Raw genomic sequence first — 26961 nt, forward strand, 5'->3', positions numbered from 1 at the left:
AAATTTATATAAATAATGTTATACAGCTCTACCGCGAGACAGAAAATACTGGACACTGTGAAATGTAAGGGCTTAACTGGTGGCTCAGACTGTCAAGAATCTGCCTGCAATTCAGGAGACTGGAGTTTGATTCCTGGGTCAGGAAGATCCCCTGGAAAGGGAAATGGCAACCCACTCCAGTATTCTTGCCTGGAGAATCCCATGGACAGAGGAGCCTGGCGGGCTACAGTCCATAGTGTCACAGAGTCGGACACAACCAAGCAACTAACACACACACACACACACACACACACACACACACACACACGAAATGCTAATATGAGTGGGAAGGAGATTGCAGGGCTGAAACTTACGTTACTGTCTGAACTTCTAGTGTGAAGAATTACCCACACAGAAGAGTAACAAATGACTGAGCCTTCAACGGTAATTTTATTAATCTTCTTTATTTTTATAATGAACACAACAATGTCATAATTTGCTACGTCACAGTGTCTAGTAATTGGAAGACAGGCAGACAAGATAGACCGAGATCTCTTCCTGTGTCAAACAGTGCATGCCAGTGAAGCAGGGACTGTGCGTGAAATCCCCACTTAACTCCAAATTCTGGATCACTCAAAAAAGGAGCGCCAACAGATGCAGAATCCCCAGCAGGTCTCTCTGCCTTTCAGACAAGCCTCTTCTTGGCCAGGTATGCCTTCCAGGACTCAGGGCCCAAATCAGTGAAGGCTTGCTCAGATTTCTGAGTTTTCCAGATGACACTCTAAATATTTACTGTTTCATAGTGTCAAGTTGTTATTCAGTCAGAAAAAGGTTCAAAGTTTATTTGATCATAAAGTTTCCCTGCAAGAGCATTCCAGTTTTAGTTAGAATGAAGCACAGATTTTATCTGATCATAAAAGTTCCCTGCAAAAGCATTCCAGTTTTAGTTAAAATGAAGGACAACCACATCAGGAAAACCTTTTCAAAAACCCCAAGAGACTGTAACAAACTGCTAACACCAAGAATACAGTTTCTACATGAACACTCATGGGGAGGGAGCCCCTAGTGGGGAAGGTGAGCCAGGAGAAGGGGAGAGGGGTGCTGACCCGATGAGGTGCCCAGAGGCCCGGAGAGCAGGGGCCAGAGGGCGTGCTTCCTGCCAGGAGGCAGCAGCTGAAGAATGCTTAAGACACCACGTCGTGCGTCTTGGAGTCCCATCACTCAGCATGGTCAGCAATCGTAAGCGAGGAGGAACTCTCTCCACTCACCCCTATTCCAGTTCCCAGCTCTGCAAATGCAGAAGCAACAGAGGAGAGGAGGGGGTCTTCGCCATGTTCATTACATTTTCACAGCAGAGACTCAGCAGCCTTCCAAAGGGGAGGCTCCTGTGACATATCTGGCAATACCTAGTCAACGTTATTACTGCCACTGATCTCCGTAGAGTTAGGAGCATCGAGAATAAGAAATTCTGCTTCAAGTTGCAGGTGTGCAATCTTGAGAAGTACTTAAAAAAAAAAAAAGTTCCTGAAAAAATTCTAATTCTCCCTCAAAGGAGGAAGGAAAGCCATCCCAGGCCAGCAGCGCCTGGTGAGGGACACGACGGGAGGGCTGGCCCGGGCACCTTCATGCCCCCAGCCGAGGGCCACCAGAAGTCCTCCTGGGGGGGATACAGTGGCCTGCTCCTGAAGAATGCCCGTGGCCCCCTGCCTCCCGGTGAGGTTACCTGGTGGACCAGGCTGGAGCAGGTGCCAGAGGCCTTTGGTACCAGCCTCCACTGGGCCTCTCCAGGCCCAGCTTCTCTGCCCGCCCAGCACCCAATTGTGAGAGGCTGTGGGTACACCGAGTACCCAGAACTGACCTGGTGGAATGAGGGACATGAAGATAGAACATGTCTCCGGTCAGGGGAGGGGGATGTCACCTCTGACCTTAAACTCATGCTGTAGGTTGTGTAAGGGGTACAGAAATGTTTCAGTTCATGGAAAGTGAAAGTGAAAAGTGAAAGTATCAGTTGCTCAGTCACGTCCGACTTTCTGCAACCCCATGGACTGTAGGTAGCCCTCCAGGCTCCTCTGTCCATAAGCTTCTCCAGGCAAGAATATTGGAGTAGGTTGCCATGCCCTTGGGAGAAGGGAATGGCACCCCACTCCAGTACTCTTGCCTGGAAAATCCCATGGGCACAGGAGCCTGGAAAGCTGCAGTCCATGGGGTCGCTGAGGTCGGACACGACTGAGCGACTTCACTTTCACACATTGGAGAAGGAAATGGCAACCCACTCCAGTGTTCCTGCCTGGAGAATCCCAGGGACGGGGAAGCCTAGTGGGCTGCCGTCTCTGGGGTCGCACAGAGTTGGACACGACTGAAGCGACTTGGCCGCCGTAGCCGCCATGCCCTTGCCAGGGGATGTTCCCAACCCAGGGACAGAGCCCAGGTCTCCTGCCCTGCAGGCGGATTCTTTCCCATTTGAGCCACCAAGCCCCACTCCATGGAAGCAGACCCCAAATCAGAGGAGTTCAGATTCCTGACCTGATTGGTGGGCAGCGTCATACTTCAGTCTGTGATTTCAGCTTGATTAGACTGTTATTAGGCAGCTTACACATCTGCTAGGGAAAAAAAATCCTAGAGCAAATCTTAAAACAGATGAAGTACCAGAAAAATTACAGAGACATCAGTTCATTTACATGGTCCCGAGAGAAACATCATTGAAAAGCTTCAAGTCAAAGATAATTCCACTGACGACAAACTTAAACCAAAAACGGAATCATGATTTTTCTGAATTTTGGATAATCTTCAAATTTCTCATGGTACCACCTGAAACAAGACCAAAAAATACATTTAAAAAGTTACTTTTCTCACTAAAACGTTTGACAGATGCTAACAAAATGGACAATAGTCTCCTCATAAAGGGCTCCTGACCTTTTCAAAAGTACTAATAAAACAGTAGAAATGAACACAGCATTGATAAGGAAACATACTCCAATCAAAAAAGAGTAATAAAAATTCTGGCATCTCAGGTACACAGCTTGATTTTGTCAGTATCATGGATATCTAAACACATCTGATGGCACAGCATGATTTGAGAAGACGTGACACCTATAATTCACCTTTATATTGGCAAGGAAAGTTACAGGCATGTGATAAACACACTGATCGGGGGCTACCTTAGCAGACCCTAGAAGCAGACAGACTGGGGGAGGGGAGGGGAACCGAGCAGGTGTGTCCTGACTATGGTAATAGTGACTCTGAGAGTTTGGTGACTCTGAGAGTTTTCTCCAGTCCTCGGAGGAGAACTAGGGCCCAGAGTCTGTGGCAATAGCACACAGCTACGGGCCAGGCAACTCTCAAAACAAATCTAGGAACATGCAACAGGGGTCATTCATAATGTGGCCCTCCACTCAAGCAAACAGGCGTTTTCAGTTTTAACTATAAATGAAGTCAACCAAGGCATACTCATTCATTGTGGAAAGGGTTGCAGCTAAGTGGACGGAGTAAAGATGAAAAAACAATCAGACAAAATGGAGAAATAGATGGAAAAAGGGAGCTTCCCTAAGCACAGTGAAGGTTAAACAGACTGAAAACAACGATGGAAAATGATTAGCTATTATTTTCAGACATGGCATAAATATATGAAATATACCTGTTATAAAGATGGCAGAAATATATGAAGACAACAACCTGGAAGTGAGTCAGTAAAATCCTGTTGATTTTAGATAAATTCAACACTGTCATCCGCACGGAGTCGCGACATGGAAGACTGCCACGGTGCTTTCATGCGAGCTTCTGTGTCCCCAAAAGGCACATCAAGAGAAGCACCCCGAGAAGGTGGTCAGGGGATCTTGGATGAAGCATGACCTCCCCTGACACGTGTGTGTGTGCGCGCTCAGTCGTGTCCGACTTTTTGTGCCTCTGCGGACTGTAGCCCGCCAGGCTCCTCTGTCCATGGGACTTCCCAGGCAGGAATACTGGAGTGGGTTGCCATTTCCTTCTCCAGGGTATCTTTCTGACCCAGGGATCGAACCCTGGTCTCCTGCATTCCAGGCAGACACTTTAACCTCTGGAGGTGAGGCCGTCGGGAGGTGATGAGGGTGGAGCCTCAAGAGTGGAGTCAGTGGCCTGATTAAAGGGGCCCCAGAGCCCTCCCTCTTCCCGCCTTATGAGTTTACAGTGAGCAGGCGCCATCCGCGACCCAGCCGAGGGCCTCCCCCAGAACTGGCCCCGCTGGTGGCATCCGGATCTCAGATCTGCTACCTCCAGCGCTGGGAGAAACAGATGTCCCTTGTTTATAAGGCCCTGGTTTATGGCACGTTTGTGACAGCAGCCTGAACGGACTGAGACATCCTGCTCGGGATCCAGGACATGAACCAGCTGGTTCCTAAGAGCCTCCCATAGCTCAGCAGGGCAGAGACACCAGGCCAGGAGGGCAGGAGGTGAGTCCCTCTCCTGACCCTGCCCGGGGACTGGGGACAGCGGCCTCGGAAGGGCAAGAGTGAAGGCCAGCGGCAGTCCAAAGTCAACAAGGACAGCCTCACCCGCACAGCCCTCGAGACGGCTCCAGGCGCTGTGCGCCCAGGACGCTGTTCTACTTTGTTCAACCACTGAGACCTCAAATCCACCTCAAGAAAAGACTTCAAAGCAGAGGTCGCCAACCTTTTTGGTACTAGGGGCTGGTTTTGTGGAAGACGGTTTGTCCACAGACCAGGTCAGGGGAATGGTTTCAGGACGCTTCAAGCACATTATATGCATTGTGTACTTTATTTTCTTTTATTATTACATCAGCGCCACCTCAGATCATCAGGCATCAGATCCCAGAGGCTGGGGCCCTGCTTACAAGGAGTCTTCCAGTGGTCCAATGCTTAACACTCTGTGCTTCCGCTGCAGGGGGCACGGGTTTGACCCCTGGTCAGAGAACTGAGATCCCCTAAGATGACTCATGCTGTACAGCACACACACACACACACACACACACACACACTTTATATATGTGTCTTCTTGTTGTTCAGTCGCTCAGTTGTGTCTGATTCTTTGTGATCCCAGGCATGGCAGCATACCGGGCTTCCCCGGCCTTCACGATCTCCTGGCGTTTGCTCAACTCATATCCATTGAGTCGGAGATGTCATCCAACCATCTCATTCTCAATCACCCCGTTTACCTCTTGCCCTTAATCTTTCCTAGTATCAGGGTCTTTTCCAAAGAGCTGGCTCTTTGCATCAGGAGGCCAAATATTGGAGCTGCAGCTTCATCATCAGTCGTCCCAATGAATATTCAGGACTGACTTCCTTTAGCATGGACTGGTTGGATCTCCTTGCAATCCAAGGGACTTTCAAGAGTCTTCTCCAACACCACAGTTCAAAAGGCATCAATTCTTCAGCATTTAGCCTTCTTTATGGTCTAACTCTCACATCCAGTTCATGACTACTGGAAAAATCACAGCTTTGACTATACAGACCTCTGTCAGCAAAGCGATATTTCTGCTTTTAATACACTATCCAGGTTTGTCATAGCTGTCCTTCCAAGGAGCAAGGGTCTTTTAATTTCATGGCTGCAGTCACTGTCCACAGTGATTTTGGAGCCCAAGAAAATAAAGTCTGTCACTGCTTCCACTTTCCCCCTTCTATTTGCCATGAACTGATGGGACAGGCTGCCACAATCTTAGTTTTCTGAATGTTGAGTTTTAAGCCAGCTTTTTCACTCTCCTCTTTCACCCTCATCAAAAGGCTCTTTAGTTCCTCTTCACTTCCTTCCATTAGAATGGTAACATCTGCCTATCTGAGGCTGTTGATATTTCTCCCAGCAATTTTGATTCCAGATTGTGATTCATCCAGCCATAGATACTTTTAAAAGGACAAGCAGCATATTTCTATTACTTTTCTCGTTCATTTTTCTACCCCTAGAATCAAAACTTATGCGACACTTATATCACTTCTTTGTCTTGAATTTACTACTGTCGAGGCTGAGCTGACATCTCTTTATTGCCTTTCTGCTGAATGCAGAATAACCCTGTAACCCTTTTTCGTGTCTGTGTGTTTCTAGCTCATGAAAAGCTTCATGTTCCCAATCTCTCTTCCAGAAGCCTTCCTCTGCCAGGGATGGGGCACTGATGGGTGAGCAAACACTTTCCAAGTGTAAACAAATCACAGATCTTTATCAAAGTCTTACAAAATACACTGTTGTTCCATGAATCTAATTTTTTTTTTAATTTATTTTCTAAGACGTTTGATAGTTTTAGTCTAAAGAGATGATAATAAATGGTTTCAGCCAGGCCTGTGGAGAGCATGGGTCTTTCTGGTTGTGGGCAACATGTTTCGTAGGCCTGAGACGGCAGGGATCAACCAGCAGAGGAGAAAACCGAGCGTCTCAGACCCCCTGCCTGTGCCCACGGCCCCGTGGGCGCTGCATCCCAGAAGGGCTGGCGTGTCAGCTTCCCGGGGCTGCTGCAACATAGAGCCACGAACCTGGGGCCTGAAATGACAGCACGCCTGCTCTCACTGCCTGGGCGCCAGGAGCCCACCACCCGGGTGTAGGCAGGAGGACGCTCCCTCTCAGGCCCCAGGGGGCAGTCCATGCTGCCTCTCCCAGCTTCTGGCTGCCTCTGGGTGCCTCAGTTCTCAGCAATGAATATTCAGGACTGACTTCGTTTGGCATGGACTGGTTGGATCTCCTTGAAGTCCAAGGGACTCTCAAGAGTCTTCTCCAACGCCACAGTTCAAAAGCCCACATCGCTGCAGTCTCAGCCTCCAGCTTCCCTGTGTCTGTCTGCTGGTGGCCCTCTTTTCTCTACGTGCCCGTCTGTGTCCAGGTTTCCCTTCTTCATCAGGACACCAGTCCTCGGGCCCGACTCCAGCGCCACCTCATCCACACAGGCTCCACTCCCAGGGTCAGGACACAATCTGACGCACACCAAACTCCCAGCATCGCTGTGGCATCAGGGGGACTGTCCCGATGCTGAGCCGGTCTGGGAGCCCTCCCGTCGCAGGACACGTGACTTCCAATCTGCCTGAGTCTTTGTTCCCTGAGCCTCGGTTTCCCACCTGTTAGACTGAGCAGATGGCCTTCAAGATCACTTCACCTTTAGCACCCTTTGTTTTTCATGCTGATGGTCCAAGGCATCACAGGCCTTTTCGGGGATCTGATAAAGGCCGAGGCCCCACACTCTGGAAAATGATGTGAAATGATGTGATTTCGGGGCATGGTAACCTGGAGCCCACTGGGGACCCCAGGCCCGGGTGGTGGGGCACACCTGTGGGATGGGACTCTTGCCAGGGCACGATGCCGACTCTCCCAAACACTGCTGCCTGGTCAGCGTCCCCCACTGCCATGGGAAAGTCCACAGCAGACCCTGAATCCCCTGCTAGACATTTAACTTGACCATGGAGCTCAGCCATGGAATATCAAAGATGCTCAGAACAAACAAGGTGGAGCAAACAAGGAGGCTGACACATGCCGGACGATTATAGCTAGGCATTTCTTCGGACATTTGTGCTTTTCTCTTTTAATGTAGCTAAAAGTGTTAGTCACTCAGTCGTGTCTGACTCTTTGTGACCTCATGGACTGTAGCCTGCCACGCTTCTCTGTCCATGGAATTCTCCAGGCGAGAATACTGGAGTGGGTTGCCACTTTCTCCTTTGGGGATCTTCCTGACCCAGGGATCAAAGCCGGCTTTCTCGAATTGCAGGCAGATTCTCTAATGTATGAACCACCAGGAGAGCCCTTTTGTCTAGCTAACGCTTGGTATAGACTGGGATTTGACAAATTAGTATGAACGCTTCTAAAATCTAACCTGAGGATTGCTCTACAGAGATCAGAGAACAAATTAAAAATGCCGAATGTGTTTCTGAACGTACTTGTGATGTTGCTGAGCCCTGGTGAACAGGACACAGAAGGTGAACACAGCAAAAGCCCAGCCCTGAATGGACCAGCTGGCGAGGGCGTAGCCGCACCACTCCACGACTTCTCCGAAGTAGTTGGCTGCAGATATGTATTCAAACAAGCCCCCTAGGAGAAAACAGAGCCAGCAGCACATTTACTAAAAAGCAATGCCTAAGGAAACCTTGACTGCAGAGAGGCCTGTAGATACCTGCAGGGAGAACATAAAAACCAACTCTGGAAAAACATGACCTTTACAGAACTTGCATCGACGAGACACCTCCACTAAGACCAGATTTACTATTTCGTATTGCAACTTCTGGTAGTACCTGCATGCCTGTATCAATATTCACCTGTTTATCTGACTATAAAAATGCTACGGCTTTAACATACTTCAATGTTGCTTTACTAGCTAACGTGTCAAGCTGACAAAACTTATACGAGGCTGGGGAGCACAGACTAACGTGTTAGTCTGGCTAAGGTGGACTTCTACGAACCCCTAGACAAAAAAGGGAAGGAAATACTAATTTTCAAGGACAGATTCACTTGTGCGTTCACTCATCAAGTCTCCCCAGATGCACCAAGTCTACACGACAGGCTAGACCTTCTTTTAAGGATGTGGGGTGCTCCATGGATGAGACCGCTTTCTCCACACCTGGGCTATTACACCCCAGGGAGGGTGCAGGGGACTCAAGGGGCAGAGCAGGGTGAGGGGGCTGGGAGTGGGGCTGGGGTGGAAGGAGCTCGGGCCAGAGACCACAGCGACGCACTGCAAGGACAACCCCAGGGCCACAGCTTAAGTAATTTGAGGTTTACGAGGTTTTCTGGTTATTTGTTCCGCTGTTATTTCTGTACGGTTTCCAGGAAGATAAACACAAGGATTCCAACCTGAGTGCTGCCGTTTGTGCTGTTTACCTCCACTCTTTGAGTTCTTAGCTTTACTGACTGATTAAAAAAAATTTTTTTTCAGAAGCTCTATTGTTTTTTAACTTCTATATCTGTTTAGTTCCTTCTATAGTATGCTACTCCTTTACTCATATTTTCAATCCCTTTATGGTTGAAACATTTAAGTTTTAAATTTGAAAGTTTATAACCCGTATCTGAATTCTAAGTTCTGAGGTCACTCACATCAATGAAGCCCTTGCTCATGGGGCTCTGTTCCTCAGGGGCTCTGCAACTTCTGACTGTGGCCCTTCTCCTGTGGTGTAGGGTCTGCTGGGCTCTCGAGGCCTGAGTGGAAGGCAGGTTCTCTGGGAATCTGGGTTTGCCTCGATTATGGGTGTCAGCCCACCACCCCCAGGACATCAAGGATCCTATTCATGGCTGGATGGTTTCTCAGATCAGACGAGTGGCACGTATTTGGGCTACACGCCAGCCTGAGGGTCAGCGGGCAGTCACCGAGCCAACCAAGATGCACTCGGGCTTTAGCCCTCATGTAGATTTTGCCCTCTGATGATCATGTCTGCTCTTGATACCATACTGATGTGCTGGGAGCCAGCATGGGGAATCCCGCCGGTGGCAAAGGTCATGAGGAAGGGGGCCTGACAAAACACAAAGGCGGGATCAAGCCTCAGGGGTCCCCCTAGATTTTCTCAAGCATCTGCCCCAAAAACCAAAATCTGTCTGCCTTACTATATTATGCCTTTCACCAACTCCTCTGACATTAACAGGGGGCTATCCCCCACCACCTTTTTCTGGAAAAAGTTAATTTAGAGCTTTCAGATAACAAATCTCCTGGGCATAAGAGTGTTTCAATCCAGAAACCCCTCTGATGGCTTTCTAGCCTGCCTGACAGGTCTGTCCCGACCTTTTACAACTGCGCATGTGATTGCTCACAGCCTCCCCACTGCAAGAGGCACAGGAAGCTTAAAACATCCTAGGAATTTAGGGGCTTCCAAGGAGTCAAAATCATTAGAATAGGACTGATCGGGGGTTTCATTGTTGAGCCAATACTTGCTGCCAAGTTTTCATATCTTTTATTTGTTGATATAGTTGGTATATAGAAAAAACAAGTAGCAACACAGATCTTTGAGTTAAGTACTTTCTTTCTTATAACCCACTACACCTTTGTTCTATAGGGATGTAACTTTATTTAGTGCTTTGAGGGTGATGCAGATTAAAGAAAAACACTTCAGGGGAAATGAGATTAACATTCATTAAGGAAGAGAGCCATAAAGTGTTAACAGGCCTCTTGGCCAGAAGATAATGTAAATCACCTGAGACCTTCTGTATACAGAAAGATATGCAGAAAGAAAGCCTGGTATCAGAAGGGTCAGGACTGCTGCCCCTGCATGACTCTGTATCTTCCATTATGTAAAACTTAGGGTATATAAGCACCTTAAAGTTATGGGGGTTTTTGCACAAGCTTGGCCTCCCCCATGTCGACCCTCTCTCTCTCTTTCTCCCTCTCCCTCCCTCTCTTTTTCAGGCTGATCCCTTGGAACGCAGAGGCTCTCCGTGTCTACTTATTTGCCTGGGCTTCTAAGACCCACCCAAGAGGGAGCCCAAGGCGGGGCACCCTCCGCTATTCAAGTGGGCGCCTGTGGTCTAACATAGATGGTGCAAGTTTCCTGTCTTGAGACTTTATTAGCTTTCCATGTAAACCAAGGAATATCAGCCTCTTTTCTTCTCTATTTTTTCACTACATTATTCTTCCCTAACCTCTCTTTATATTTCTAATTAATCTCTCTTTAATCGCTGACTCTGTCCCCGCTTCAAATTCCCTGGATCCACTGGGGCTGGTCCCCGGCACTGACGCATTTAAAAATTTTACTCAACATTTTAAAATGTTTTGGAAAGAGGGTCAGTCAAGGAATCAATTCTATTCTGTGGCAAGAAGGGAAGTGCTGGACACCCCTTACAGACCATAAATTCCTACTCATATGCTCTTTCCAAACACAGATATAACTAGAGTTTCCTTTCTGCTTCCATTAGTCAGAACTGGTTCTTTTATCATTTTAATAAGACAATGACTAGTCACTGCTCCTACCAGCAGTAGTGACACACTGACCTGCAGCTAACGAACAGTGTCCTTCAGCTATGAGCTCTGGCAAAACCAAAGTAGCGCGGCATCACGCCGTACAATCTTGGAATGCATTCTAAGTCGCTTCAGTAGTGCCCGACTCTTTGCAGCCCGATGGACCGTAGCCCACCGGGCTTCTCTGTCCATGGAATTCTCCAGGCGGTCAATTTTAGAAGAAATTCCCCATTTTCAGTACATACCTCTTGGTATTTTATAGCCAGTCTCCCCTGGTTTCCTGAGGTTCCTCAGGACATGATCCGAGTGGATGTTAATCAGCATGCCTATCAACCATAAGGCAGAACCTAAACAAGATAAAACATCCAAGGGTATTATGGTAACTAAGCCACAGAATTCACAAGCCCAAGTGTGAATGAACAGTATTATTGTAATCCTTCACAATATCATTAGAGGCATAACATATAAGCCATGACTGATAGTAAAAACCATGGAAATAAATACTGTGCTTTATTTAGAAAGATGACTTAAAGGTGTTGCAAGATAGGGCTTTGTGTTTCTAAAAACACTACTGAATTACGCATTTAAAACAGCTTGATCTGATGGTCACAATCTATGTTTTTAGGATGACTGGGATGACTAAAAATCTGACTAAGGCACAAGCCTCTTTAGGAAAAGGTATTGTCATCGCCCGTGGGTCAGCCCACCAAGTTTATGTGGCGTCACAGACACTGAAGCACAGCATCCCCCCCGACCCCCTCCCATGGGCGGACGTGGAGCAGGGAGTCCCCAGCGTGCGCTTTACCAGGGTGGGCTGCACTCAGGCCCCTTGAGGGAGTGGTTCCCAGGAGCTGAGACCTGGTCCTCATTTCTCTATTTTATGTAGCGATTTAATGTAGATCCACACCCCTCCCCTACTTATTTCCTGCTCGCTCGTCATTTGGCATTTGTGTGTCTGTTTGTGTCCTCAACTCTCAACAAAACTGTCAACTGCCAGCTGCCCGGCTCTGGCTAGATATTCCACAGCATCTGAACGCTTTCTCTCCCATTGTTACATGATTTCAGAGGTTTTTCATCAGTTAAGGGAGACTTAGTGTCACACTGATGAATGTCAACAAGAAAAGGCAAAATATCAAAACAGTGTTTGATAAAAGGAATGGCTTGATTTCATAGGACGTTCGCTTGATTGTTCTGAGACATGGAAAGAAAAGTGGAAAGCACATGGTGCTCAACTGTGGCATTTGACTCCAAGTCAAAGAGAGGAACACTTGGAGCAACATTAACTATTCATCAGTTAGTCCAGGGGCATTAAACAGTTTTCCCGGGTGAGAACAGGAACGTAAATCACGCTCAGGTCTACAGTAAGGCTTTCAGGATTTCTTTCCTAGGCAGCTCTCTTTCTAAGCAGTTTGTACCAATTTTTGTTAGTAGCTTTTGTAAGTCATTTATTTCGTTTGTTGTTTAGCCACCCCGTTGTGTTCAACTCTTTGCAACCCCATAGGCTGCAGCCCGCCAGGCTCCTCTGTCCATGGGATTTCCCAGGCAAGAATACTAGAGCGGGTTGCTATTTTTCTCCAGGGGATCTTTCCGACTCAGGATTGAACCCTTGTCTCCTGCTTTGGCAGGCAGGTTCTTACCACTGAGCCACCTGGGAAGCAAAAGCACTTTCTAAAGCCATCGATTTATAGTTGACTTGCTACTCTTTTTGTATTTCACTGTATCACTTTTGAAGCTCCAGAAAGCATCACATTCACAAAATTCCATGAGACAAGTTTCCTTGATCACCAAGGTCAGTGATAAAACTAATATTTGTGTTCATCTGAATTAAACATTTAATTTCATGGCTAGAGATCTTAAAATCTTTGTACAAACTCTCTTAGATGAACTACATGTACTCCTCTGGGAAACTTTTTGTTGGGATTTTATTATTCACTTATCTTTTCATGGCAACTATTGTAAATATAATCATTTACGCTATTTCAAAACTTCATATGATTACAAAAGCTATGTGCATGTGTACTTCATGAAATGAACAGGATACCAAAAAAGTAACCCAGCTTGTTTCTCAATGACATATGCTCTCATTTTCAATTCTTCCTATTCAATCATAGAGAAGTTAAGAAGTCTATATATAATTTACTGAATGTCTTAAACTTTAGACCAGCTTCAAAGGGTTTGCAGGGGACAAGGCCTACCTGCAGAACTACTTCAAATGACATTTAAATGCACAGGCCAAATAATTCTTTTGTTTTATTGCTGTTCATCAAAAATTTTCAAACAATCCATCCCAGAAGCAATTCCCATGAGAACCTCAAGTAGCAGTAGTGTTAGTTGCTCAACTGTCTCTGGCTCTTTGCTGAGCCATGGACTGCAGCCTACCAGGCTCCTCCATGGGATTCCCGAGGCACAAACACTGGAGTGGGTACCATGCCCTCCTCCAGGGGATCTTCTTGACTCCAGGGATCGAACCCAGGTCTCTTGAACTGCAGCCAGTGTCTTCACCATCCAAGCCACCCAAATAAACATTTAAAACTGTTATCTTTTAGTTGAAAAAAATTCCCTTTCTCTGTCCTTGGTTGCCTACTTGTAGGGGCTGGTGAAACCACTACTCTGCTGTGACTCGGGCTAGGTCTGGGGCCGCCTGATTCACTCTCTGACCTTCCCTTCCTCGAGTGATGAGGACCTAACTTCAGTCCTTCCCTGAACCTCAGAAGGCAGAGGCGTGGGGGCAGTTCCTGGCAATGGGCCAAGCCTGTTCTTTTTCCTTCCTCCTTCTGATAACTGGGGCAGAAGAAAATCAGATAGAGAGCAGGTAAATCAAGATCGTGTTTGGGGGCAGGGAGCAAACACAACAGCTCAGTCTGGCATTTCATGGAGGCACAGATTGTGGAGCTAGTGTGGGTGTGTGCTGGGTCGCTCAGTCGTGTCCAACTCTGTGCAACCCAGCGGACTGCAGCCCACCAGGCTCCCCTGTCCATGGAGCTTCCCAGGCAAGAACAGTGGAGTGGGTTGCCAGGCCCTCCTCCGGGGGATCTTCCCTTCTCTGGGATTGAGCCAGCGTCTCTTGCGTCTCCGGCACGCGGGGCTCTGTACCACTCGTGCCATCCAGGATTTTAAACGTTAAGTCCTCTCTGTTATGACCAATTCATAGATGTGGAGAAAAACACACAAACGAGAAATGGAGGGTTGCTCTGTTTTTTAATTTGTTTCTGGCTGTGCTAGGCCTTCACTCCTGCGTGTGGCTTTCCCGAGTCACAAAGAGCGGGGCCGACTCTCTAGGTCGGTGCTCCGGCCCCTCACTGTGACAGCTTCTCCTGGTGCAGACCGCGGACTCTAGGACACACCAGCTTAGCTCGTCTCAGGCAAGTGAAATCTTCCCAGATTAGGGATCAAACTTATGTCCCCTGCGTTGCCAGGTGGATTCCTAACCACTGGACCACCAGGGAAGTTCTAAGGTTACTTTATATAGTTTAAAGGGCTTAGGGCAAGCTGAAAAGCTGACGGACTCTTAGTAGCTACCTGTGTGCATGTGTGTGCGCTCAGGGGCTCACTGTGTCCAACTCACTGCAACTCCCTGAATGGGACTCTCCCTCCCCGCCTTCCCCCCACCCCAGGCTCCTCTCTCCATGGAATTTTCCAGGCAAGAATACTGGAGCAGGTTGCCATTTCCCTCTCCAGGGGATCTTCCTGACCCAGGGATCGAACCCATGCCTCTTCCATTGGTAGGCAGATTCTTTACCACTGTACCACCTGGGAAGCCCACTAGCTATAACTGAATGTGCTAGAATTTCTAAACATTAGGAGGGTAAACATATAGAAATTTCCTTATAAACAAGAGCCCCCAAATTACATATTTTTAACATCCTTGCAAATATTTTTGATGACTAATTTTTTTTTTTTTAACCATTTTTGCTTAGAAACTGTAAGGTTATAATTAGAACTGGAAAATGTACTAGGAAAGTGAAAGTGTTAGTCGCTCAGCTGTGTCTGACTCTGTGACCCCAAATACTGTGGTCTGCCAAGCTCCTCTGTCCATGGGATTCTCCAGGCAAGAATGCTGAAACAGATTGCCATTCCCTCCTCCAGGGAATCTTCCTGACTCTGGGATGGAACCCGGGTCTCCTGCATTGTGGGAAGATTCTTTACCGTCTGAGCCACCACCAGGGAAGCCTGGAAAATGTGCTACTTTATATTAATTGATAAAGATAAAAAAAATTTCAAAAACCTCATAAACCTCAGAGTTTAAAGTCTAACTGCCTCACTGAAGATGACCGACTTTCTCTCGCTTTCCAGAAGAAACTGTAGGAGGTTTGATGCATTCTTAGATTACACGGCCCATTAGTGCCCAAGCACCCTCATTCTTGGCCCCTTGCTTAGTCTGCTGCAGCTCGTTGCTATTTTTAGGTCATCTTAAGAACAGGTATTTGTGCGTTTGGCGCTTGAGTGGTCGAGGGAGCCAGGCGCCTGCGTCATGGGGACAGCCTGACCTTCCATCCCGCCAGCGCTCAGTCCCCCGGCCTAGGTCAAGGGGCCTCTGCAGACTCTCTCTCAAGACGAGTGTGCTTTCTAACTGGACCCTACCGGAAGGTGAACACCGAGCTGAATGTTACAGGGATGGGATGCGTCACTGAGGACACTCACCTGTTAGAAACCGGGGGTCGCTGAGCCAGTCATCCGCGTACACTGCGTACTGACTCAGATACCTGCTCTGCAGGTAGCCATTATAGGTGCAGAAGATGAATGCCAACAGGAAGGCATACAACGGCGTGGGCTTCCCTCCTCGGATCAGAAATGGGAAAACCAAGGTCCTTCAGAGACAAGAAATATATATTTTTTAAAGCAACAATGATAAAGAATTTAATGTCTGCAATTCTCCTTTAATGTCTTACATTTCTTTTTTTCTTTTTAAACATGAAGATTTTCTTTATTTTCTTCCTCTAGCAATGCTTAGATGTTTCCTTAAACTGGCTCTTGGGCTTCCCTGGCGGCTCAGACGATGAAGAATCTACCTGCAATGCAGGAGACCAGGGTTTGCTCCCTGGGTCAGGAAGATCCCCTGGAGGACAGCATAGCAACCCACTCCAGTACTCTTGCCTGGAGAATCCCATGGACAGAGGAGCCTGGCAGGCTACAGTCCATGGGGTCGCAAACAGTGGGACATGACTGAGTGCCTTTCACTTCACTACTGGCTATTCTATTACTATTATCTCTAATTGTCCCAGATGTCTTGCAGAGCTTTCCAACTAGAGGAGCTCAGCACTGAATTACAGGTGTGCCAGAGCTGTGCTGCCTTAGCCCCCAGCTGACAGGGCAGGATCTAGGGGGGCCAGAGCTCCGGAACAGCTATGTCTTCCCAGGGAGTCTTCTTGTCAGATTATCCCACTATATGCTAAAGATATGTCATGTACATTGTGTGCTATAATGAGAAACAGATTGAGAAGCTCTGCTCTCAGTGTCTTGGATTTTTAATCTTGATTTTTATATAAAAGTCATTCTTAGGAATACTGGCCCAGATGTACTGTATCTGTTGACAGCAGAATTTCTAGTTAAATAATTAACTGTGTTTCAAAAAAGGATACCACTGTGCAAAAATTCAGGGTTCTAGTTATACGGAGTGTGCAACAGATGCACGGAATGAGAGAAAACTGAAGGTTCCATCCCCCTAACACCAGTGACTCAGTCTGGTCCAAGGCGTTTGAGTTCGGGGCCCACCGTTACATTATCTGTCACCATGGCGATGGCTGTCATCTCCCTAGTGCCCACCGCAGGCAAGGCCTCCCAGCTACCTGCACAGAGTCACTGTCACCACAGTTGACAGAGGACACGGTTAAGACTCACAGTGCTCCAGTCTGCTTAAGGTCATGGGCTAGAGAGTGGCTGAGTTTAAGTATATTTTGGCCACCTGATGCGAAGAGCTGACTCACTGGAAACGACCCTGATGGTGGGAAAGATTGAGGGCGGGAGGAGAAGGGGACGGCAGAGGATGAGATGGTTGGATGGTATCACTGACTCAGTGGACATGAGTCTGAGCAAACTCAGGGAGACAGTGAAGGACAGGGGAGCCTGGCGGGCTGCAGTCCACGGGGTCGTAAAGAGTCAGACACGACTCAATGCCTGAACAACAATGTTAGGGTTGCTCAGTTGTGTCTGACTCTCTGTGACCCCATGGGCTGCAGCCTGCCAGGCTCCTCTGTCCGTGGGATTCTCCAGGAAGGAATACTGGAGTGGGTTGCCATTACCTCCTCCAGGGGATCTTCCCTGCCCAGGGATCGAACCCTTGTCTTCTGTGCCTCCTGCATTGGCAAGAGGATTCGCTACCACTGCACCACCACCTGGGAAGCCCTTAGAGCACATCAGTAGCAGTTTAAAGACAGAAATTAAAAGGATAAGAAGCTAGAACTGTACGAAAAAAACAGGATGTAGAACTTTATGTTGTGTTTTAATTTTCTCTTTAAAATCAATACATCATATATTTAAAAGGGGGTCATCACTACATACCCTATAGCCCTTAAGAGGATAATAAGAAGCGATTTCAACAGCTTTATGCCAACAAATTTGACAACACGGATGAAGCAGACAAAGGTGACCAAAACTGAGCAGAGAAGAAAATGACAACTTTAATCCCTCTATCAAGGAAAGAGAATTCAGATGCAAGGAATTCTAGAAAAGCCAAAACTAGAGTCAGGGGAAGGGATCAGCAGCGAAGAAGCATAAAGGACATACATGGGGACACAGCGCCCTGTATCTCTGGGCGGTGGCGATGGCCACACAGCCTGATCCAATCACCAAAACTGATCAAGCGAAAATGTATTTACGTAGATGATAGCTTAAAACGGGAAAAGGTGCACACTTTCAGTTTCCATTTTGGCCATCTGCTCCAGGACATAAACGACTGTTAACAGTAACAGCACTGCGATGTCACAGCCGCAAGGCATTCTCTCCCCAACAGTTTCACTCAGCATCTCGGAGAACTTTCCCAGGAATCACAAGCAGGTTCTCATCTTGTCCAGCCACTTCCCCCAAAGACCTTGTGTAAGTTTAGGGCAAAGCACGAGCTGGACGGGAAGCATCCATCAGGCGATGACACCGCTGGTGGAGCGGCGATTTGCCTGGAAACCACAGTGCTGACAGCTCAGCTCAGCTCAGCCGCTGAGTCGTGTCCAACCCTTTGTGACTCCACGGACTGCAGCACACCAGGCCTCCCTGTCCATCACCAACTCCCAGAGTTTACTCAAACTCATGTCCCCTGAGTCGGTGATGCCATCCAGCCTCTGTCGCCCCTGCACAAGCCCCTCAAAAAGAATAGGGAGGGACTTCCTGGTGGCCCAGTGGTAATGACTGCACGTTTCCAACATAGGGGGGTGCAGGTTCATTCCCTGGGTGGGTAGTAAGAATCCACACTCTGTGTCCCAAGGTACATGTGTGCTCAACTGTGCCCAACTCTTTCTGACGCTCTCTGCAGGCTCCCCTGTCCACGGAATTCTCCAGGTAAGAACGCTGGAGCGGGCTGCCATTACCTCCTCAGGGAATCTTCCCTTCCCAGCGCTCAAACCCACATCTCCTGCGTTTGCAGGCAGACTGTTTACCGCTGAGCCACGGGGGAAGCCCACGTGCTGTGTGGTACACAAAAAGAACGGCCATTTCTCTCTGCATCGGGGAACCATGGCTGCTACCTGGGCAGACAGTTGGTACAAGTTGACTGGCAGTGGGACGCAGGCTAACTGCAGAGACTGACGCTGCAAGGGCAGGGCTCTTGCCTGGGGGTACTGGCACAGGCTCCCTTAAAAACAGGCAGGGGTTCTGAGGTGTCGCGATCGGGCACTGTTGCCATGGCGCCTTTCTGCTGCTCCCGGATTCTCAGCCAGGGCAGAGGGCCCCATGTTACAGCCTGAGGAGGCGGCTGATGACAGACCGGTTCTCAGCCTGTCCCCGAGTGCCCAGACTTGAGAAGCACTGGGAATAAGCGAGCTCATTTCCCAGGTCAGCTCAGGGGATTCCCGAGCCTTGCGAAAGCAGGAAGGGGACAGTATGGTGAGAAAGGTGGTGGGGGGTGGGGGGCGGGGAGGAACTTCTCGGGAAGCTATGGTCTCAAGGAATTTTCCAGGAGGGAAACTGCAGGACCCAACTGAGAAAGTGTTAGAATTCCAAGTTTGGAGGAACACAGAGGGAAGAAAAGTAAGCAGCAAATAAGACTGGTGGGGGACGCAGGGGGTGTGGGCTTGGTTTAGAAACATGCCTGAGGAAATGCACAGTGCTCTGGTCCTGAGAGTCTCGGATGGACGACCTGAGCAGAATCCAGGCCAAGTTCAACACAGGCTAACAGGGATGCACGATCCGAAAGTGGAGGAAAAAAAACCCAGAGAGCTCAGAGTAGAAAAACCAGGTCCTAAAAAGTGGTTGAGAAGGAAATGGCAATTCACTACAGTGTTCTTGCCTGGAGAATCCCAGGGATGGCAGAGCCTGCTGGGCTGCCGTCTATGGGGTCGTACAGAGTCAGACACTACTGAAGCAACTTAGCAGCAGCAGCAAAAAGTGGTTGAAGGGGCCTTCCCTGGCAGTCCAATGGTTAAGACTTCACCTTCTACTGCAGGGGCCACGGGTTCAATCCCTGGGTGGGGGACTAAAATCTCGCATGCAGTGAGGTCAGGCAAAAAAAAAAAAACAAAAACAAACAAAGCTGCAGTTGAAGGCAAATTTCTAGGCTAGCCATCACACATCTCTAGGTTATAGTTATATGCAGTGCTGAAGGCTTAAGTCTGAGGAAACGCTGCAGAGGTGGAAGACCTCTGTAACTTCTGGCAGATTTCCCCCCCTCTGGTTTCCACTTCTGCATGGGCAAACACTGGCTGGGTGTGTGTTAGTTGCTCAGTCGTGTCTGACTCTTTCCGATCCCATGGACTAGAGCCCACCAGGCTCCTCTGTCCATGGGATCCTCCAGGTAAGAATACTAGAGTAGGTGGCTATTTCCTTCTCCAGGGGATCTCCCCGACTCAGGGATCGAACCCTGGTCTCCTGCATTGCAGGCGGACGCTTTATCTGGCTGGCACCCCGTAAAGGTGGAACCCAAAGCTGCCTCTTGTTTTGCCTTCCTGACCGTTCCTCCTGGGTCACTAACGTTCTCTGACACCAGTGTGAGTGTGGATCAGGTGTCGGCAAACACAGCCGCCGGGCCAAGTCCAGACCACCACCTGCTTTCTACAGCCTGGGAGCTAAGAACGCTTTTTACATTTTTAAATAGTGTGTGTGTTGGGCAGGCAGGGTGGGGTGTGGGGAATCAAAAGACTATTCCATGACACATGAAGATTGTACGAAATTCAGATTTCAGTGTCCGTAAATAAAGCTGTGTTGGAGGGCGGCCATGGGCCTCTGTTAGCGTCTCGGCTGGAAGGAGTTCCGTGGGCGGGGCAGGCCCTGCGTGTGGCGCTCTCGTCTCTTTGCACAGGCCTCGCTGCGCTTGGTGTTCTGTCGCGTGGCGCAGGGATCTGCGTGCCCGCCCACCGTGTCAGAACGAGGAAAGCTGCTGGACTCTTCGTGCTTTGACGGTAAGTGGAGCGTGGGATTTTCTGTTACTGCGTGCTCGTGCGTGCTCAGCTGTGTCCGACTCTGTGCGACCCCACGGACTGTGTAGCCCTGCCAGGCTCCTCTGGCCGTGGGATTCTTCAGGCGAGAGTACTGGAGTGGGTTGCCACGACCTCCTCCAGGGGACCTTCCTGACCCGGGGACTGAGCCCTGACTCTGCATCTTCTGCGTTGGAAGGTGGATTCTTTACCACTGAGCCACCTGGGAAGCCCCTTTGAGAACTCCACCAGCTGGCAAAGCATCCCTGGGGTTCACTGCCAGCAGAGCTGTGGCAGACTCTAACAGAGGCCCCTACTGCCAGGCTCAGTGGTCATCGCAGTATCCCCAACTCATGGGAAAGCAGCGGTCAGAAAAATCAGAGTTTAAACCAGCACCCCAATACAGAACTTCTTTTTAAAAATGGATCAAAATGAGGCTACAGCCTTAGGAAGCTACCAAGCAGTTCATTTTGCTAGCCCAGCAAGGAAAACCATGTAGACCAACGGTGACTCAATTAATTGTAGGGGCCAAAGAAACACATGCAGGGAATATAACCTTGTGTAACATGATTATTAGCTTTTTGGGAAGAAGAGTGGCCTGGGGAGTGAGGACACCAGGAGTGACACTGGACAGGTTAAAAATGGAGGCAGAAGGCGGCGCAGGCGGGCATCCTCGGTGCCTGTAAGTCCAAGGGTGTCACTGCAGTGGCTCAGCTGTTCACTCCAGGGGTCGGTGCTGAGGCTGGAGTGGCCGAAGGCTCAGGCTCTCTAAACCTGGGGCCCTCAACCCCCAGGGAATGGACCAGTGCTGGTCCACGGCCTGTTAGGAACTGGGCTGCAGAGCAGGAGGTGAACGAGTGACGCTCCATCATTATTTACAGCCGCTCCCCCATTAACTCACTTTACAGTCTGAGCTCTACCTCCTGTTAGATCAGTGCCTTTGTTGCTGCTGCTGCTGCTGCTAAGTCGCTTCAGTCGTGTCCGACTCTGTGCGACCCCATAGATGGCAGCCCACCAGGCTCCGCTGTTCCTGGGATTCTCCACAAGAACACTGGAGTGGGCTGCCATTTCCTTCTCCAATACATGAAAGTGAAAAGTGAAAGTGAAGTCATGCCCGACTCTTCGTGATCCCATGGACTGCAGCCTTCCAGGCTCCTCCATCCATGGGATTTCCCAGGCAGGAGTATTGGAGTGGGGTGCCATCGCCTTCTCCATAGTGGTGCCTTTAGATTCTCATAATAGCTTGACCCCTACTGTGCTTGAATCATCCCCAAACCATTCCCACGCTATCATCTCGGTCTGCCAAGAAACCGTCCTTCACAAAACTGGTCCGTGATGCTGAAAAGGCTGGGGTAGGCTGCTGTATACAGTCTGTGGGGAACAACTAAAGGTGAGGCTACTTCCAAAGAAGTTGAGCAACCAACTAGCTCAGTACAGTGGAGTCTACAGTGGAATCTGCTGAGATGTTGTAAATCATGGTGGTAAATATGTGTGCGACAGACAAAATACAAATTTACAAAGCTTGTGAAAATTTAAGGCCTTTAAAGCCATCTCTTATAGCAGCTTCCCTGGTGGCTCAGACAGTAAAGAATCTGTCTGCAACGCGGGAGACCCAGATTTGATCTCTGGCTTGGGAAGATCCCCCGAAGAAGGGAATGACAACCCATTCCAGTATTCCTGCCTGGAGAATTCCATGGATGGAGGAGCCTGGTGGGCTACAGTCCATGGGGTCGCAAAGAATTGGACACAGTTGGGCAACTAACACTTTCACTTTCCTAGACCAGCAACTTGTTGCTATTGTCGTTTAGTCACTAAGTCATGTCTGACTGTTCATGGCCCCATGGACTGCAGCCCGCCAGGCTCCTCTGTCCATGGGATTTCCCAGGCAAGAATACTGGAGTGGGTGGCCATTTCCTTCTCTGGGGGACCTTCCCCACCCAGGGATCGATCCCTCACCTGCATTGCTAGTGGATTCTTTACCACTGAGCCTCCAGGGAAGCCTCAAGTTAAATTTTATTCCCCAGCAACAACAAAAAAGAATCCCATTCTTCTCATTACATGTCTATTACCAAAACTGCATTGAGGTGTTATTATATTTTGAATTCTCTCGACACAATTTCTGTGAACATCTGTTTCCTCTTCAGTTATCAGTTGCGACACCAAGGATCTTCCTTTGCCCTTTGGGCCGGAAAGCTGGGCAGACACAACCGGCCCTTTCCAGGGAAGTTCACAGTCCTTAGTCCAGATCACAACAGCAGATCTAATCTGGACATGTCACCTGGGTTTTCTTCGAAAGCACTCTTGCCTGTGGCCCCAACACTTGGGTTTCGGACAGCCACTGTGGTCTGGGGCTGGCCGGTGGCCAGTGGGGACTACACACACCTGTACTGTTCCCCAGATGACCAGGAAGGGTGCCCTGATCTCTGTGCCTGTGGGAGCCGGTCACAAACAACCTGGGGAGAGGATTTCTCTCTCTTTGGTCTCACGTGAGATGTCAGCAAAGGGGCCAGGACTGGAGACAGGGCCTTAGGCTGACACAGGTCTCTTCTGTTGCTCTCTGTCCTTGGAGGGCTCAGCAGGGACCCTGATGTCCACAAAACCAGGAGGTTGGAACAAACTCTCCCAAGCAATGCCACCCAGGCCCACAGACCTCCAGCAGGGAGCTGAGATTGTTTTCCCCACCCTCTCCTTCCCCAGAGGCTGAGCATGTCCCTGGGGACCAGCCGCCCTGGCTCACAGACCGGGTCTTCAGCGGCTGGACACTCAGATGCGACACGCCTTCCAGAGCGGAGCGCCGTGCCCCCTCCTGGCATCTTCTGGGTGGTCTTCATCCTTCTGGGTTGTTCCATTTTCCTTGGAAAGCCATGCAGCTGCTACCAGCAGCGTTTCCCTTTGCCTTAGGCCAAGAGGAACCAGAAAGGGTGGGGAGGAGCCTGTGGGCTACAGTCCATAGGGTCACAAAGACTCAGACATGACTGAGTGACTAAGCGCACATGCAAGGACAAGGCATGTATAATGTGGAAACACACCAGAAAACTGGAGAACGAGAAGGGCACACCAAATCCTCGCCTGTGCCTTGTGGAAAACTTTTATGCCAAAGGTTAGAGTGACCGACAGTAAAGTATTCTTTGTGTTTGCAGCCTCACCTTGAAAGGGCAAAATCCTTGTTTAAATACATAGCTTTATCACAGTTTAATCACTATAATCACTGAATTCCTTTCTTTTTACAGAAGGAAAGATAAGAAAAAGGAACTGATCCAAATCTAGAAGGGCTGTAGATTACAGTGATGTTAAATTGTTGAGAAAGAAGTGAAACAATTAATTATTAAAATTAACAACAATTCTCATTTAACCATTTGAAAATGACTAGATCTACCATTTCCTAGTAAGTGGATAAGTAGACGCATGCTTAGTCATGTCTGACTTTATGGCGCCATGGACTGTAGCCCAGCAGGCTTCTCTGTTCGTGGGATCCTCTAGGCAAGAATACTGGAGTGGGTTGCCATCTACTCCTCCAGGGGATCTTCCTGAAGGAACTGAACCTGCATCCCCAATATTGCAGGTGGATTTCCCGCCACTGAGCCACCGAGGAAGCCCACCATTACCTAAGTTACTGCCAGATCACCCAAGTTGGCTACTTAAGTGTTCCCAAAATTGGGTTGGTGACCTTATAGGCTGCCCTGGGAGATGATGTCCAACTGCTTCTATTTCGAGGGTCAAATCATTTACTGAATGATTGCATTATTTCTTATAGCAAGAAAACGAAACAAGAGTCTTCTCCAACACCACAGTCCAAAAGCATCAATTCTTCAGCGCTCAGCTTCCTTTACAGTCCAACTCTCACATCCATACATGACTACTGGAAAAACCACAGCTTTGACTAGATGGACCTTTGTTGGCAAAGTAAAGTCTCTGCTTTTTAACATGCTGTATAGGTTGATGATAACTTTTCTTTCCAGGAACAAGCATCTTTTAATTTCATGGCTGCAGTCACCATCTGCAGTGATTTTGGAGCCTGGAAAAATAAAGCCTCTCACTGTTTCCCCATCTATTTGCCATGAAGTAATGGGATCAGATGCCATAATCTTAGTTTCTGAATGTTGAGTTTTATGCCAACTTTTTCACTCTCAAGAGGCTCTTTAGTTCTTCTTCACTTTCTGCCATAAGCGTGGTGTCATCTGCGTTTCTGAGGTTATTGCTATTTCTCCCAGCAATCTTGATTGCAGTTTGTGCTTCATCCAGCCCAGCATTTCTCATGAAGTACTCTGCATATAAGTTAAATAAGCCGGGTGACAATATACAGCCTTGACGTACTCCTTTTCCTATCTGGAACCAGTCTGTTGTTCCATGTCCAGTTCTAACTGTTGCTTCCTGACCTGGGTATAGATTCCTCAGGAGGTAGGTCAGGTATCTAGTATTCCCATCGCTTTAAGAATTTCCACCATTTGTTGTGATCCACACAATCAGTTGTGATCCACACTGACTGCTTTAGCGCAGTCAGTAGAGCAGTAATGTTCTTCTGGTATTCTCTTGCTTTTTCGATGATCCAGTGGATGTTGGCAATTTGATCTCTGGTTCCTCTGACTTTTCTAAATCCAGCTTGAATATCTGGAAGTTCACAGTTCATGTACTATTGAAGCCTTCGCTGGACAATTTTGAGCATTACTTTACTAGCATGTGAGATGAGTGCAGTTGTGCGGTAGTTTGAGCATTCTTTGGCATTGCCTTTCTTTGGGATTGGAATGAAAATTGACCTTTTCCAGTCCTGTGGCCACTGCTGAGTTTTCCAAATTTGCTGGCATATTGACTGCAGTACTTTCACAGCATCATCTTTTAGGATTTGAAATAGCTCAACTGGAATTCTATCACCTCCACTAGCTTTGTTCATAGTGATGTTTCCTAAGGCCCACTTGACTTCACATTCCATGATGTCTGGCTCTGGGTGAGTGATCATACCATTGTGGTTATCTGGGTCATGAAGATCTTTTTTGTATAGTTCTTCTGGGTATTCTTGCCCCCTTTTCTTAATATCTTCTGCTTCTGTTTAGGTTTATACCATTTCTGTCCTTTATTGTGCCCGTCTTTGCATGAAACGTTCCCTTGGTATCTCTAATTTTCTTGAAGAGGTCTCTAGTCTTTCCCATTCTGTTGCTTTCCTCTACTTCTTTGCATTGTTCACTGAGGAAGGCGTTCTCATCTCTCCTTGCTATTCTTTGGAACTCTGCATTCAGATGGGTGTATCTTTCCTTCTCTCCTTTGCCTTTTGCTTCTCTTCTTTTCATAGCTGTTTGTAAGGCCTCCTCAGGCAACCATTTTGCCTATTTCCATTTCTTTTTCTTGGGAATGGTCTTGATCACTTCCTTTTGTACAATGTCATGAACCTCTGTCCATAGTTCCTCAGGCGCTTTGTCTATCAGATCTAATCCTTTGAATCTATTTGTCACTTCCACTGCATAATTGTAAGGGAAAAGCTTGTGCACAACAAGACCCAAGAGAGAGGAACCCAAGTGACCCCACAAGAGACTGACCCAGACTTTCCAGGAGTCTCTGGCGGAGGCGTGGGTCAGCGGGGGCCTGCTGCAGGGCTGGGGGCACTGAGTGCTGTAGTGCATCCTGAGACCTTTTGAAAGAGGTCACCATTATCTTCATTACCTTCATTACCATAGTTTGGCTTCAGGTCAAAGAACAGGGAGGGAACACAGCCCCTCCCATCCACAGAAAGTTGGATTAAAGATTTACTGAGCATGGCCCTGCCCGTCAGAACAAGATCCAGTTTCCCCCTCAGTCCCTCTCTCCCATCAGGAAGCTTCCATCAGCCTCTTATCCTTCTCCATCGGAGGGCAGACAGACTGAAAACCACAATCACAGAAAACTAACGAATCTGATCACATGGACCACAGCCTTGTCTAACTCAATGAAACTAAGCTATGCCGTGTGGGGCCACCCAAGGGGGACAGGTCATGGTGGAGAGTTCTGACAAAACGTGGTCCACTGGAGAAGGGAATGGTAAACCATGAACAGTATGAAAAGCCAAAAAGATAGGACACTGAAAGAGGAACTCCCCAGGTCGGTAGGTGCCCAATATGCTACTGGAGATCAGTGGAGAAATAACTCCAGAAAGAATGAAGAGACAGAGCCAAAGCAAAAGCAATACCCAGTTGTGGATGTGACTGGTGACAGAAGCAAGGTCCGATGCTGTAAAGAGCAATATTGCATAGGAACCTGGAATGTCAGGTCCATGAATCAAGGCAAATTGGAAGTGGTCAAACAGGAGATGGCAAGAGTGAATGTCAACATTTTAGGAATCAGCAAATTAAAATGGACTGGAATGGGTGAATTTAACTCAGATGACCATTATATCTACTACTGTAGGCAAGAATCCCTTAGAAGAAATGGAGTAGCCATCACAGTCAACAAGAGTCGGAAATGCAGTATTTGAATGCAATCTCAAAAATGATAGAATAATCTCTGTTCATTTCCAAAGCAAACCACTGAATATCACAGTAATCCAAATCTATGCCCTGACCAGTAATGCTGAAGAAGTTCAAGTTGAATGGTTCTGAAGACCTACAAAACCTTCTAGAACTA

General features: G+C 48.2%; 1 protein-coding gene across 1 annotated transcript in view; it reads right to left on the reverse strand.

Moving 5' to 3' along the window:
- Positions 1-424: 424 nt before the first annotated feature.
- The window catches only part of SRD5A1 (steroid 5 alpha-reductase 1), a 36278-nt gene continuing 9741 nt past the window's right edge, over positions 425-26961 (reverse strand). Inside the window, exons 2-5 of the mRNA XM_027980176.3 lie at positions 15458-15624; positions 11062-11163; positions 7818-7968; positions 425-2787 (exon numbers count right to left, since the gene is read on the reverse strand). Coding sequence (XP_027835977.1) covers positions 2721-2787; positions 7818-7968; positions 11062-11163; positions 15458-15624 — 487 coding nt within the window. The 3' untranslated portion in view covers positions 425-2720. The remainder of the gene's footprint in view (positions 2788-7817; positions 7969-11061; positions 11164-15457; positions 15625-26961) is intronic.

Source organism: Ovis aries, chromosome 16 (genome assembly GCF_016772045.2).
Source record: "Ovis aries strain OAR_USU_Benz2616 breed Rambouillet chromosome 16, ARS-UI_Ramb_v3.0, whole genome shotgun sequence".
In the NCBI taxonomy this organism is placed as follows: Eukaryota; Metazoa; Chordata; class Mammalia; order Artiodactyla; family Bovidae; genus Ovis; species Ovis aries.